At 40.7% G+C, this 15859-nt stretch overlaps 1 protein-coding gene across 1 annotated transcript; it reads right to left on the bottom strand.

The window, feature by feature from the left end:
* Positions 1–5341: 5341 nt before the first annotated feature.
* On the bottom strand, positions 5342–8112 carry CGA (glycoprotein hormones, alpha polypeptide; the record flags this gene model as incomplete). Its single annotated transcript, XM_082299648.1, has 3 exons — positions 5342–5419; positions 6891–7075; positions 8013–8112. 3 exons carry the CDS (start codon positions 8110–8112, stop codon positions 5342–5344), a joined length of 363 nt encoding a protein of 120 aa, XP_082155774.1.
* Between the last annotated feature and the right edge of the window lie 7747 nt (positions 8113–15859).

Raw genomic sequence — 15859 nt, 5'->3', positions numbered from 1 at the left:
CCTCACGGGCTGCACGTGGATCTCTGCACCCCCCTGTGCTCCTCATGAATTACAGGGAAACAGTTTGTTGTATTATAGTCCTCACCACGGCTTGCAGGAGAATCTCAGCTCCGGCGCTTGGAGCAGTTCTTCCCTCTCCTTTTCTTTCACTGACCTCGGTGCCACCATGTTGGTTCTCCTCACGTGTCCTCACTTTTCCTTTTCTCTGACTTGGAAGAAAGTTGGTGTCGGTAAGTTTCAGTTGAGAGGTTGATCTCATCTGGGCTCCACATCTGGGAATTGCTCACCATATCTCTCTCTGCTGGCCACATGGTCCTTGCCAGCACCGCACGGCCAGCCCCGGCCTCAGAAAGGCCCCAGCCGCATAGTCCCGGCCTCAGCAGGGCTCTGGCTGCACAGACCCCGGCAGCCCCCACCAGGATGGATCCCGACAGCTGCCTCACCACCCCTCGGGAGAAGAAGGAGAGCTTCCCGCAGTTTTTCCTTCCTTAAATATGTCATCACAGGGGCATTACCAGCTTCTCTAATTGGGCTGGTAACCTGCCCAGCGTCAGAGCGTTCAGCGATTGGCTCTGTGCCAGACAGAGAAGTTTTGAGCAGCTTTTCTCCTGCCCCCACCAAAAACCAGTCTGTGTTAAACCAATACAATATAGGTCACTGTGACAGCAAAAACACATCATTTTTATCTTCAGCCTGCTTGGTCTTCAGCATCTTTAATCCACAGTATCAGTCTGACTGATTCATTGTTACTTTTAAACCACACTGACAAAGGCTTCATTTTATCTCCATGCATAAATATACTGTTCCTAAAATATAGAACATGTACATTGGCTATCTGTGTAAACAAGGGATTAGTTTTTCTTCTGATTTTATGACATTGTCTGCCCATGCCCTCTTGAATATATATGACCAATCAAGCCTCTACTTCAGCCATTTTATAATACAAGGAAACTGTATCGTCGTTTTTCCTGTTTTTTACTGTAAATATGGTATTTAATCCCTACAAATATAAATCTAGATAGACTTCCAGTATATATTCCTATTCATATCCCATTTATTCCCTATTATGGTCAATTGTATTAGCTTCCTAAAAACATGTAGCGTTGTTTTTCCTAGTCCTGACTGTAAGTGGGCCCACTGACCTACCATTACCATTCTTCCAACTATGGCCTGGGTTTTTGCACTTACTTTCAAATATAAACAAACACATTCTGACCTCATTGTGATAGCTACAATGACCAAAAAAAAAATGTATTTGGATAATACATGTTAAAGATGTAAAGGTTGGCTGCTGAATCTGGTAGACTCCAGGACCCAGGGATCTCTCCAGGCTGACTGGTGCAGCCCAGCTGTGGGCACATAAGAACTCTCCACCCCAGTCTGTTGGACACAGCTCCTGTCCTTGTGTGCAGGTTTGTCCAGCAGCAAAGCTAAGCATCCGTCCGAGAGAAGTGCACAGAGAACAACTGTGCACACGGAGATTACCCAACAGACCACTGCCTTCAGCCACACTCACATAAACACCAACAACCCTCACCCTCCTCCTCTCCACATGACAAGGATTTAAATCCTCTACGAGAACGTGTCCTCGCTTTCTAGATTCACAAGTGCAGTTACATTCACAGATCCTTGAATATCAGCCCAGCTTGTAAAGCCCTCTAATACCCATGCCTAGGCTCCCTTACCCAGTAAGTGGGTCTCCTCCTACTCTCCAGACAGTCCAGCTTGAAGTTTTCTAGCAAGAAAATGTGTGGACCACACATTTGTGTCACAAACCTCTCCACATTCAAGGATTCCTTGAATATTAGCACAGCTTCTCTGTCCACCCATGCCCAGACCCTGTGCCCCCTTATCCAGCATGACCTCAGACCTTGAGTTCTTCCAGATTCAGACTTCTTCCTGCTCATAAATTAGTCCAGCTTAAAATTTGTCATACAATTACACATACCTGTGCATACAGGATTAAATTAACTGTGGGAAAAATAAGTACATTTTGGTATTTACAGGTGCTAATATTTAGAGCTCTCCCACATAAATATACACCCTGGTCCCTCCAGTTGCTGACAACTTGAACTATCCACTGTCCCTCCAACTGGGACAACCCTTGTGTCTAGTAGAAAATAATTTCATCCCAGATTATGACTGTTCCCTTTTAGAATGATAGAATCATTTCAGATAGAAAAGATCTTTAAATCTAACCATTAACCCAGCCCTGCCAAGTCCACTACTTAATCACGTCCCTAAGTTCCACATTTACGCATCTTTTAAATACCTCCAGGGCTGGTGACTCCACCACTCTCTGGGCAGCCTGTTCCAACCCTTTAACCACTTAATAACCCTTTCTGTGAAGAAATGTTTCCTAGTATTCAATCTAAACCTCCCCTGCTGCAACTTAAGGCCACTACCTCATGTCCTATCACCTGTTTCTTGGGAGAAGAGACAGACCCCCACCTGGCAACAACCTCCATTTAGGTAGTTGTAGAGATTGATAAGGTTTGCCCTGACCTTATCATGCTGGTGTCTGGCATATTAATCTCTCTAGTTGCTGTCACCAAGATCTATGGGTCCCATCTGCAGTTGCTAGCACTCAGGCCTTGCAGCACTCACACATGGGATACAAAGTTTTGCCCACTCCCCAAACACCCACGGCACCGAGAGCAGCCTCATTCCCCCTTCCCATCGCTTAGGAAGCCCAGGATGCCCCCCCGCCGCGGTGCCCGAGGGCCAGCCCTAATGGCTCATCAACCAGTGGCTGAAGAAGTCTGGTCTCTGTCTTCTTGTTTCCTTTACCACCTGCTGATAAATTTGTTTATCTGCGTGCTTACCCTATCCCTTGTTATGTGTTGCTATTTCTAAACTGAAAAGTTAGAGCCAGGTAACTTAAAGAGGCAGATGCTGCCCCATTCCACACAGCCTCACAATACACACTTTGCAAACTCTTGGTGCCTGAGGTCGCCTGAGGGGGAAGGGGGATCCATGAGTTGAGGAGTTCACAACTAAAAGGCTTGGTACAAGCAAGAGGGGAAAAGCTGCTGAAAAAACGCCAGGCATCCTAGCAGGACACAGGGCTAGAGCATGTTTGGTTTTGGGTTTTTTTCTTTAAAGCATGGATTTCACTCTAATTGGCACTTCTATGGTTTTACAATGCGAAATATGGAAGTTGATTCAGAAGTTACAAACAAAAATTTATTTTGCTGCTATTGTGGGCAGCATAATCATAGTACTCCATACTGCCGGAGGAGATCACTTGAGTAAGATGTCATTCAAGAAGGTTGGCAACACAAAAAGGCACCTCACTCCTGCAAGCAAACTTCAGGAAATGTGTTTCCCCGCTCTCCCTTTCAGTCCTGTCAAAGTTAAGAAAAAATTCAGTACCATTCCCATTATCGAAGGTAATCATGCTGCAGCTTCAAATCACTCCTCTCTCATTGCCCAGGAATCCCAGGTAGGACCTGTCTTTCCTGCAAAAGTAGCCACATCAATCACGTTTAATAAAACTGTACATCAGCTTGGAATTGTGAGTCAGCTACAGCAGCTGCTTGACATGTATTCCCATAATGTTTTGAGTGATGATCCAGAATGAGAAATTAGACTTCTCATCCTGAAAACCTGTGCTGCTGGTGTTACTAAACTAATCCTAAAAGACCACCCTAGTGAACTTTCTCTCCTCTGACCAAAAGTAACGTGGAAACAAATGAGACTTAGATAAAACACTAAGGGAAAAGCTTTCCAGAAAATTGAAATTTTCCAGCGTAGTAAGAACAGTGAAGCAACGAAATCAATCTCCTTGGCAGATTCGGTTTTTTTCAAGACCAAGTCAGGCAAAACATCTCCCAGGAACCGCACGGAGAAGTTAGGACATAGGAGGGAGTTAAGGCATGGAGATCAGGCTAGTAAGGTTTACTGAACATACACTGAATACTGGCTTCTCTAAGAACCTCATCTCCTCCACATATGAAAAGTCTTTTCTTCTCCACAAAGCCCCGTGATTGTATTCTTAGAAAACAACACTGAATTTGCACTCCAAGAGACAGAAGGGTGGGTGATAATTAGAAGCCAAAGAAGAGTTAAACGACCATTAGAAGCCGATCTTCAGCTCCTCAAGTGCCCCATCACAACTTAGCTCTGGGGACCCGACTCAACTACTTCAGTCATTTGGCATCGGCACAGGTATCAGCCATGGCCATGTCCCGGAACAGACCAGCCACGCTCACAGCTTCACTCCTGTAAGTCTTCCCTATCCCCATTAGAATCCCTTGCTGCTATCCTCACAGCTTCTACTGCAGGAAAATCCCCCACAAATACATCTGAGGCTTTTTGAGTCAGCACATTTAAACCCTTGTAGCCAGTGACCGTAGCAAGGATGAAGTTCTCACCCCAAAAATTAGGATGAAGAGCAAGGGAATGCATTCACTTCAGTTCCCATGGGCAGGCTTCAGACCTGCAAGCACTTCCCCCAGAGACCTCAATGCAACCCACTACAACTGAACAAGTTTTTGATACTAATGTCAGGTGTTATAAGTACATGTTCTGTGGTCCTCTTCTCACCTAACACATTCCCGACTTTCCATTTGTATACATTGGTCCAGCACAAGGCATTTGGGAATTACTAAAGCCCTATGCCTTCCTGAAGACAAACAAAAGGTAAGCAGCTTAAACAGCTAATACTGTTGTATGACTTCTCTATTCCACCATTGCTACATGAAAATGTACAAAAATTCTTTATAATGTTTGATTTTGCATCATTTGCCTATCTATATGGGAGGAGATTAAATTCAGAGAAAAATAAAAGATGGCACAGAAAGACAGAGTACTGTGCGTAGATGATACACTGCTATATTTTCTGCCAATAAGGTAAAATAAAAATGGAAGAGAAGCAGGAGAAACAATATGTTGCATCTTAAAAAATCTAATCACTAAGAGAATAAGGGGAAAATAATTCTTGTTCTGTTCAGCTTCCCATCCCTCCCTTCCTTCTTCCCTCTCTCTCCCATAAAAAAAACCTAGAAATTTTAATTGCATCAGAATCTTTATTTGTCTGTTAAGCTAATAAATCACCATTTTTCCTCAATAAACACTGATGATTTAACTGACAGTTTATTTTAAAAATAGATCCAGTGTTTGGTCATGCAAGTGCTGTATTTTATCCGTAATGGAAATAATTAAACTTACTTAAATGCATGAAGAAGCAAAGAGGAAATAAAATAGCCATCTATCTTATCCAAAGGTCTACCCAGTGTCTTTACCAGAAAACATAAGGTTTTACACTGTGGTGCTATAAAAGCAGAAAAACAAATGTTCCATTCACCGTTGTCCTTGATCATTAACAAAGGGACAGGCTTTAGGATTTATGATAGTAGCAGGTACTGCAGTGACAGTCTGTATGGTTCTCTATCTTCACATTGTCCTTAAGGGTAATCTTAAAAAAAGAAAGCACACACATATAACAAATAATTAGGATTAGCTGCGCAGTAAAAACAGCATTGTCAAGTAAAATATGTCTGAAAACTTTTTCTTAACCACAAAGTAAACAGGCTCTTTGGAGTACATGTACTAGAATGACCTCAACACCAACCTATGAAGCTGCATCATCGCTCTTATTGGAGCTGTAAAGTGAAGGTTTTCAGTAGTGACATGCATAGTGACATAATTTGCTGTTCTTCAATTTGGACACTTCTTAAAGTGTCTAATTTTCCAAAAGTGTCAAGCAACCAATCTATGGAAAATCAGAAAGTGTCCTTAAAATACATCACATGGGAATTACAAAAACAAAGGCCACAAACACAATGAGTCACCTTCATACTTAACCTCAACCAAATTCTAGCTGCTGCCTATGGGCAAGTATAGCACTGTCAATGTAGAATAAGATCTATGTTCTCCTCAGGTGAAGAGTCAGGATGGGTTCAGCATAGTTTAAAGGCAGGTATCTGGCTTTCATCACAGCCAGTGGAGCCCCAGTGCTCTCTTCAGCTGCACCCACAGAGCTGTCAATTGCCATTCGAGGGGTCATTGGGGATCTCACCAAGCCTCCAGCTGTCACTCTAGAAGCTCTTTCATGGGTTCTGTGTCTGCCAGCCACAGGCATATGACTTCAGTACCCTGAGGTATTTCAAATGCACCAAATCTGTGAGTGGGTAACTCAGCTGAACCTCTAGTTGACACATTTAATAAGCCTGATTCAGGTCACCTTAGGATAGACACCTTAGCTTGTTTCAACCAGTTCAACATTTATAACGTAACACCTGAGGTTTCTTTACTTGGAGCAGAATCATTCCCAAAACAACCAGATTTAGAAGAATCTCTCTTTAAAAGAAACTTCCAGATGAATGTTAAGTGCTCACAGTACTTGCACACTTTTATAGTTCCCTCTTGGTTATACTATTAAAAGTAAAACACAATCCCAATTAATCTAACAAGCACAGATGGTTTTGGTCCCTCATTCCCATATATGTAATTGATAGTATTGACCAGACACCTTCCCAGAGAACTCCTGTCTGTGCAGGAAAGAAACAAGGCAATTGACTTATTAAAATCAAATACACACTGCATAGCATTTAAGGGGAGGGTGCACATCCAGGAGACTGAAAATACTGGGCCAAGTCAACCACCAGAGCTGCAAGTATCATGAGACAAAGTAGTATCATAGAATTCAGTGGCACTGCACCAATTTCCTCATCCCAGCTGAATATCAGACTTGCTACTCATTGATGCTTTAATTTCCTCTTTAGAAAAAAGAAAGAACCAAAGCACAAAGGAAATAAATGCCAAGGATACTTCCCTCAAATTGTTCTCCAGTGTCCTCCAGCAAAACCGTATTCTTTATTATTCACTGCTTCAGCTTAATATTGCATCCTAAATGAAGCTTAAGCAGATCTCATTCTCACCCTCACCTTGGTAAAAGCCTTCGCTACACAGCATGTTGCTTCTGATGTAATGTCTTTTGGAACAAGCATGGTCTTCTTAGACCTCACTGGAGTAGGATAGGCACGGGAGAAACAGCACCCAGTGCACTGGTAAATGGGTGCTCCTGGCTTGGAAAAGAATCTGTTCTCCCCTAGTTTGCACTCTGGACAACCTGCCATAAAAATATAAGGAAGAGAATTTTACTTGGTTTCCAGCTGTATTTTCATTTTCAAAAAGAAAGGGAAAGTACAGGCCATAAGAGGAAGCAAAAGTCACACTCTGCTGCTTGATGTCTGCAGAACAGAAAAGCACAGCCACCAAAGCTCTCCTCTTTAGGTTTTTTCAACTGCAACACGCACCAGCTGTAAAACTAGGCTGTGGCTTTCCATATAAACCACAAGCACTACTGTATCTCTTCTGGTTTTCTTTTCAGTTTTGTTGATAATTCTGAAGGTTTGTTTCTATGTCTACAGCATTAGCTATCCCTAGAAAACTTCCTACTAGCTGTACATAGTTAAAAGCACCAACAGGATTTGTAGTGATTCTTAAACATTGCCTATTTTCAGGTAAGATGTTATTGAGAGTTTTTTAAATGTTTGATGATACCAAGATTTTTCTAGATCACATTTTTCTATATTTTATTTGAGGCTAAACAAAAACCCCTGCAACCTCCAAAATACCCTTAAAATCTAACATGCTTCTTTTATAGAATGCTACACCACCAGCATCCCATATTCGGGGCTCTACAGAGGAAAAACCTTCCGCATGTTATGAAGAGAAGGTGTGGTTCTGCTGTTCCTAATGTTACATGGTCATTGATATTGCAGTAGTAGAAGAAACCAAATGTTTCTATTCGATAGTGTTTCAAGGATTAAGGTTACCCACAACAACTTGAGGGCATGGTCATCTGGGACATCCTTGGCTTGGAGAAATTATGTTTAGGGAAGAAATAGGAAGCATGCTCATAGTGAAATTATCTTGATTTATTACACCCTCCTTGTCAATAAATGCAACTGAATGATAAAATTTATGACCACATTTATAAAACATGGAAATTTAATTAATAGTCTTTATAATAGTTCTATTTCTAAATGCTGAAAGCAGCTTACCCTGCATGAGAAACTCTTCATCTGGGAAAGTATGAAGAAGATGTAGAAATACCGAAAAAATGGTCAATGTGACAGCTGCATACTTCCCATAGCAATCCATGATCTGTCTGGAAACACAAATACACATATTTTTGAAGGCTGAGGCGAAAGCCAGGATGAAAAGAACATGGCCCCTGCCTCACAGCAGTTACTAAAGTGGAAAGAAACAAAGTTTATGAGCAAGACTCATATGCAATGCTTTCCAGTGCAATGAACGACGGCAATGGAAACAAGCATCTTCCTAATTATGACAGAAAAAGAAACAGAGGAAAGAGAATGATCTGAAAGCCAGCTAAGCAGAATGGCTAAGAGGTTGATATGGTGGCAGTTACCAGGTGGTAAGGCTGGGTGCTGGGTACAAGTAACTTCACCTCCTCCCTCCCACCTGTCCAGTGAGTCAGTTCACATGGGCAGAAAACAGAGGATAAAGGAATTAAAAGTGGCCAGTAATGATCAGGAAGAAAAAACAATGGCAACAATTTTGGAAGCACTGGAAATAAGCACTCAGAAGAGGTATCCAAAAGCCAGTTCAATGTATGTATGTAGGTATGCATACAGGCTCTATGCAGCCTGTGGTTATCCATCTCTGCTTGGACTTTTACTGAAAGCTTCAGAAGCATTGAACATGGCTGTCAGGTTCCTGAGAAGCAGGTGCCAGCCTTATATGACCTGTTCCTTCAACAAGAGTAAGCTGTGTCTGCAGGAGAAAGGTGGTCCTTCACACTATTTAGATCCACAACCTCTTATGGTCCTGCCAAACATTTTGGGAACTGAACTGAGCTCACAGCATCTATGGAGCCACACTGAGTGGATTGGCTGGATCCCTCCCTCCAGAAAATAAAGCGCTCTTTAAAAGATTGTCTTCTGTATATCCTCTTTGCAATCCCTTAGAGGGGGTGTGACTGCTGGCAGACTTTCCTGCACTGAAACAGACTTTTCCAAATGATCTGTTTCTACAACATCCCAAGCCTTTTGATAGCCTAAATGCTCCAGTGGCTGCAATAAAAGAAGCCAGCCACAGGAATAACACCCAACCCTAGACAGATTGTTTCATGTTTTTTGCTGAAGGCACTGTGGCATCCTTCATCCTAATTCTTCCAAGAAGACATAATGCTATAATTTGGTACACTGCAAAGTCTCAAGGGAATCCCAGAGGGAAGTTTTTTACATTACATTAACCAAAAGGCAAATTGAAATTGCAGTTTTCCACTTCCTCTATTGAGTCAGATTGTCAGGCTCATACCAAAACCACCAAAGAGGCCTGCCAACAAACCGCAGATGTGATCTTCTCTTCTTTTCCAAGGCAACAGCTGTTTTGTCTGATGGTCTTACTTAAATTTTCTGACTCTGGCCATGCTGTTAATCCAGTTAATGTTCTCACCACTCATTTCATCTCACCATCAAATCCAAGGAAACTTCTACTTTGTTCTATTAAATATTATCTTTCTTAAGCTACTGGAACAATATATAATGCCTGAATTTCAGGAGTTCTTTGGAAAGATAGTAATTTTAAATCTTTCCCATAAAGTAAAATCTCACCTCATTATTTACAATATCTTGTCTTTTTGTGTTAAGGACTCCAAGAGATGTGCTAATACCACAGGTTGTGTAATGTTTGATATATGACAGCAATTGCCACCGTTGAACAGGAGAAAAACACAAAGTTACTAATTAAGAAGTTTGGGACCCAATCAGAAATCAAAAATTATCAATGTTTAGCTGCAATCTATTTCTAGACCCTCATTTTCTCTTACTTACAAAGTTAGCTTAACCCTAAGCACTGATGTTTTAGTTCCAAAGCAACTTTTAAATTAATGTTCAAAGCAAAAACTTCGACAGAATGGAAAGAGAAGAAAACTTTTTGAAAGAAGGAAAAGAGAACGTCAAAACATATGCAATTGTCCCTCTGTAACAGTAATGAAAAAATAAAAATATATTACCTTCCTTGTTCGACAAGAACAAATCAGAGAAACTGCAGGACGATGTTCGAAGATGAGCTGTCCTTGATGCTTGGATGTAAGTTCCCAAAACTGATGTATGAAAAAGTTGCATCTTTCTTTTATACCAGTAAAAGCTAGATCATATTCCTCACCCACATCTAAGCCGCTGGATCAACTGTACATTTTCTCTAATGACTGAACATCACTTTATGTAATTACCAGCCCACCATGCTGATCTTATCTTCAACCTGACTTTCATAAGGATTATTTTTTTGTCTTATATAATGAAAGAAAGGTCAGATTGAGAGCACAAAGTCAGTGATGTATGAGTTTCCTGGGGAACTCAAACACTGAACATCCATTTTTTTGCTGCAGTTTTCAGTGAACAGAAGCTCATTTTCAAAAAAGAACAAAATACTAATGTTTTCTAACACTTCTTTTTAAACTGGGGAATATTATTGTGTAAGTTTAACACAACCTGGACTTCTAGTGTGGACAGAGGAAGACACGGAGGCTGCTTCTGACAGAAAAACTCCCCAAAACTTCTACTGTGTCCAGCAGAGGCACTCCCTGAAACCTCTGGCGATGGACATACTGTCTGCCCAATTAGACAAGGGGGTAACCCCTCTGTGATGACCTAGTAGAGAAAAGAAAAACCACGGGAAGTTTCCTTTTTTTCTCCCGAGGGGTGGTGAGGCGGCTGCCGGGGCCAATCCTAGCAGGGGCTGCCGGGGGTCCGCGCAGCCGGAGCCCTCCCGGGGCCGGGGCCGCCCGTGCGGTGCTGGCGGGGACCACGTGGCCAGCGACAAAAACACAGCGTCAAACCCCGACAATTATTTTAAAAGCCGTCATAAAACACTACTATAGAAACGGCGTTGTTTTAGCAGAGAATACAAAGTAAAGAGCAACAGTGACACATGCAAACATTTAGAAGAAATGTTAGTTTGTGAATCCTCAACTTGAATTTAATGCCCAGAAAATGAATGCATGGATAAGCATAGAAATATAGAAGAATCACCTTTATGAAGTTAAGATTTCTAGGAGGATCTTATCTTGTTTTTAGAATAAAGCTAATGCAATGGAGGTGCTTCTGAAAACTGCATCAGAGCGCAGCTTTCAAGGCATAGAGACTTCTAAGTCCTCAGTTTCAAGTGACAGAGTCTCTGTTGATGCTGGCTAAATAAGACGGGTCTTACTCTGCCTTCTGGCACTGAGGCCAAGCAGTCCAGCAGGGCTTCCCTTCCTCTTCTCAAAGGGGAGGACAACATTCATTCCCACCCTCTTGGGAACAGCCCCTGGAAATGCAGGCAGCCTTGGGTTGGTGCTCAAGACCCTGCTCTGTTTCCAAGTCTGGGAGACTTGAGAGAGGTTCACTTCAGATGTCAGAAGTTAACTGCCTAAACCCTAGTCACTCACTCTGGACTGCCCTTACCAACAGTGGAGAGAAATAGCCCTAAACATCTATTTCAGTAAAAGATTATGCCACTTTTACCGTGTGCCTATTTTTCATCATTGAGAGCCCAGGGTAGCTACCTTAGACTGCTCACTGTCCTACCCAGAGAGATTTACAAATGTTTTATAGCTTCAAAAAATTCAAAAACATCCAAAGGCTTAAAATTACCTTTTAAGCACCTCCTTTGTGTCACACATTGAAGATGGGATACTGAAAGAGACCCCCTGCAGCTTCTCATGTTCCTATGAAAATGAGGCTTTTATTTGCAAAACAATCGGTCTCTTACAAAATGTTTATTGTGTAGCTGGATTTGGTGAATTGCACCTCTGTAGATTTCTGCTGTTTTCTTCTCCTTTGCCCTGACTCTCTTTTTAATAACAGCAACACCCCCAGACTCCATTTGCTATTTCAGACACATTTATCGCAAACCTTTATCACCTCTGCCTTCACTAACAACCTCATCTGCTTCAAGGTGTCAGACACCTTTTTCTCTTCCATTTGTTCAAGTCATCACTGTAACAAAGTTAAACTCAAGACAATTGTCCCCAGCCTACACTTGGCTTGAAATTGGCTTTTGTTTTGCAATTGAAGACAGATTTCTGCACCTGTAAGCTTGTCTGGCTTTTTTCAACAATGTGCGCTGGTCTAATAAAATATAAATTTAAAAAAAAAAAGGTCTCTCTCCCTACAATTTTTGCTTCATTTAATAACAAAAGCATACAGCTGAAATTTGAGAGCTATTGGTAAACACAGTTTATTGAGAAGTGCTTCCCTGGAAGACAGAAGCTTAATATTTCTTGTCATTCAAAGCAAATTGATGAAAATTGCTGAAGTTTATAGAATGTCTCTGTCCTGTCCATTTCATACTCACCTCAGCTTGCAGTCCTATGGGAAATCCAGGATGACTTGTAATGCTTCACAAAAGCTAGAAAACTGTCTTCATAATCAGGAAAATAAGTAAACCTCATATTGTATATTTAATACTCACCTATGTATTGTAGCAAATCATCTACTAGTAAAAAGCAAAAGCTACGCAAAATGTTTATTTCATTAGAAGGATTCAAGCACAGTGACACCGTTATCCCCACAGTGAAAAAGAAAAATAAAAGTGCCTGCAACCTGATACTCTTTCCCTATCACAATGTATTAGGAATAAATCTTGTGAAGTCGATGGAATTACACTGGTATAAAAGATAGTTTAAAAAAAGCTCCTATATTTATTAAGAGGATTTCTTACTTTAGCCACTCCAAATCTCCAACTAAAAATACTTGGTCAAATCTGTCTTAATGTGTGAGTGAATGAGAAATGAGGGAATGTGGCTCACTGTTTTGGAGGGGGATAGGGCACCCTCTAGTTCATTAAATCACTTGGTGATACTCTGAAGTATTTTTGCCACACTGATATAATGACTTTATGGTCTATACAAGCATATGGATAAAAATAGGGGTAAATATGTACCCCAGACTGGACCATCGAATATGCTTTGCCAAGATCAGTATTTTGCCATTCTGTGTTGGAAAAATGCAACAAATTGCTAAAATTTTCAAGTTTCTTCGAGGCCAGTATGTTCCTAAATTGAACTGAGACTCTGTTAAGGAACATATGTGACACTAAATATAGTGCTTGTTAAGGCTGAAATCAGTGTGAGATCAGAACTTAAATCCTATGGAGTTTCAGAACTTCTGGCTCCTTTCTAGGAGCTGAGTCCCTACAGCTCCTCCTCTGGCTTTCTCTGGAAAGGAGAGTTTATATCTCTTCCCTTGCTCTGCCAGATGCTGTCTCAGGGTATCTGTCCTACTTCCCTACTTAGCGATATCTGCTTATCTGCCGGTTGCTTCCTGATGCTGCCTCTTCCTTGCTAGAGGAAAGCTTTTCTACTTTGCCACTCAGCACTGACACCCAGTACTGTCTGTAAAAGACTGGGGAACGGCTCCTTTGCTTCAGAAAACAAATGCTTCTATTAAAAAATAAGTCCACTCTATCAATAAACAGAAACACACCCTCCCAGTGTGGTTACATATTAGCACTATTAAACAGAATCTGCCTACTTTTAATAAGGTTAATACAAGGTTTACTATACCATACCCCAGCAGAAAAGACTGTAGAGAGCACACCTAACTTTTGTTTTTTAATTACTGCTGTGTTCATCCCTGCCTTCTTTATTGGTCTTCCTAATCCCTGCAGACAAGCAAACAAGAAGAAAAAACCATTAAAATGAAGTTTTGATAACATTTTTAGCTTGGATGGACAAGCAGGTTGTGTTTTGGAGGATTTTTTTTCAGCAATAAAATTACATTTCAGAACTTCCTCCAAATGCAGCCAAAATCCACCCTTCATCATTTGTGCAAAATTAGAAAAGAGCAGTCCTTCATCTGAGAGAAGGAATGCTCACCAAATGCCAGAAACTCCTCTTTCCTTCTCCCTTGCAATCTTTAAATACCTCCTTGACATCTTTGTCCAGCCCTGCCCTACAGGCTAATACAGCACCCACAAGTGCAAGCCTGCACCAGACCTTGCACCAGAAGGCATCCTGAAGCACTGGCACTATCTTATGCATTTTGGCTGTCACTTCCTTCATTTCTTATGCTATCTTCCAGATGTTGGGAGAGAGGATCCCACATACCACAAGTCGCTCTGCACTGACCTAAGCAAATTATCAGGGTTGTTGAAGAGAGAGAACAACCAGAAGGAGTGAAAGCATTTCCTGGAGAGAAAAAATTTGCTGGGGATTCAAGGAACAAAAGAAGTAACTTGAGTGTTATTTAAAAAGATGGGCAGTTATTTCAGTATTTCACTGAGTCTCCCTACTCCTCAGTTTGATCCTAATTTTTTCAGCTGCCATCTGTTTATTCCTAGAGACAGTAACACCAGCTCAGTGCATATATACGTGTGTGTAAATACACACACACACACATACACATATATATGTAAAAAAGGCCCCCCAAGGCAACAGAAAATACAGATACATACCATTAGGAGCTCATCTCTGCTAAAATACTTCATACTGTATTATGCAGGAGTGAAAGTCAAATTTTCTGCTCTTTTACAGATGCTTTCAACTGATTATCTAAAATTATCTCTCAAAGCAATACTTCTTGGCCTCAGCCTCCTTTGTTTAAAATTGATGGGAGTTCTGCCATTATTTCAAATTACACTGGATTGAGACTTTTAAGATTAGCTATTAGTGTTCTCAAGCTTCAGCCAAACATTGATTATTCTGAGATAATAAGTCTTTCAGTACTTATTGCACATAAATAATTGACTGAAAAGCCTCTCCTGTTCTAAAACCGTAGCGTAAAGCAGGTTCACTAATACATATATTTTTCTGGTTTTTAATGGAATTAATATTACAGACTATGGCACTTCAGAAATATGTGCAATAAACATTACTTCATGCAAGCTAAGTAAAAACTGTGCCACTGAAGAAAATCAGAAAGATTATAAGGAATAGATATATTTTTTTCCCCTTTCTTACTGCAATTTTCAAGGTCAAAATGTTTAATCATTGCTTGTTATTAGGCAACTTACAGTACTAATAGGATGATGACTCCTGTTTCACTCTGTTTTCATGCTTCTTTTATGAATAGGCTTATTTGAAATCCAATTCCTTTGAGCAAATTTAGAATAGATAATATTACAATTCTCACAGCATTGTGGGACAGCAAACAAAATGTCATTAACATGTAGGTTAACTTCAAGGGCTTTAGAGATTGCATTTCAATATTCTTTTTCTCTACTTTTACTAAATAAAAGTAAGTCCACCTCATATGATGACTAACGAGATCACAAGGTCAGGAAGGTCCGCTCCAGTGATGTATAACACTGCTGAGTTGAAGTAACCAGGTTTGTTAGACTCCTGAAACAGTAATTATTAACAATTAATTTATTATCAGAGGTAAACCACTGGACTACATAGACTGCTGATCAAACTGATTATGTCAATGAATATGTTCCGGCACCACAAGGATAGCCCCATAAGGGTAGCCCATGAGAGATGGGTAATGCTGCCTTACTTTAAACATATTTCAACATTTATGTCTTTTTATTGAAAAAAACCCACACAAAACACACCCCTACACACCCCAAACCACATGAGTGGATCATTGCATGTGAGGTTTAGACTTGATAAATAGCCATCTAAAAGTGAAATGTATACCTCCAGTGCATCTAAAACAAAGATGCCTGATCAATAATGCAGGATGTCTCATTTATACAACTAGCTATTTCAGCAACTCTCATTATCTTATACAGTAATAATTGTTCAGACAATTAGCTATTATCCTTTTCTAGCTGCAAATTGGAATGCTTTCATATGCTCACTGTATCACCTCTTCTATTAGTAGAGGTTTATATTATTAATTACTTTCACATTTCGCAGAACTGTATTTCTTGCCTTTTACAAATGAAAGCAGAA

The sequence above is a fragment of the Coloeus monedula genome (assembly GCF_965178545.1).
Source record: "Coloeus monedula genome assembly, chromosome: 2".
NCBI lineage: Eukaryota > Metazoa > Chordata > Aves > Passeriformes > Corvidae > Coloeus > Coloeus monedula.
Note: the sequence above shows the minus strand (reverse complement) of the source record. Positions and strands in the feature narration are given on the sequence as shown.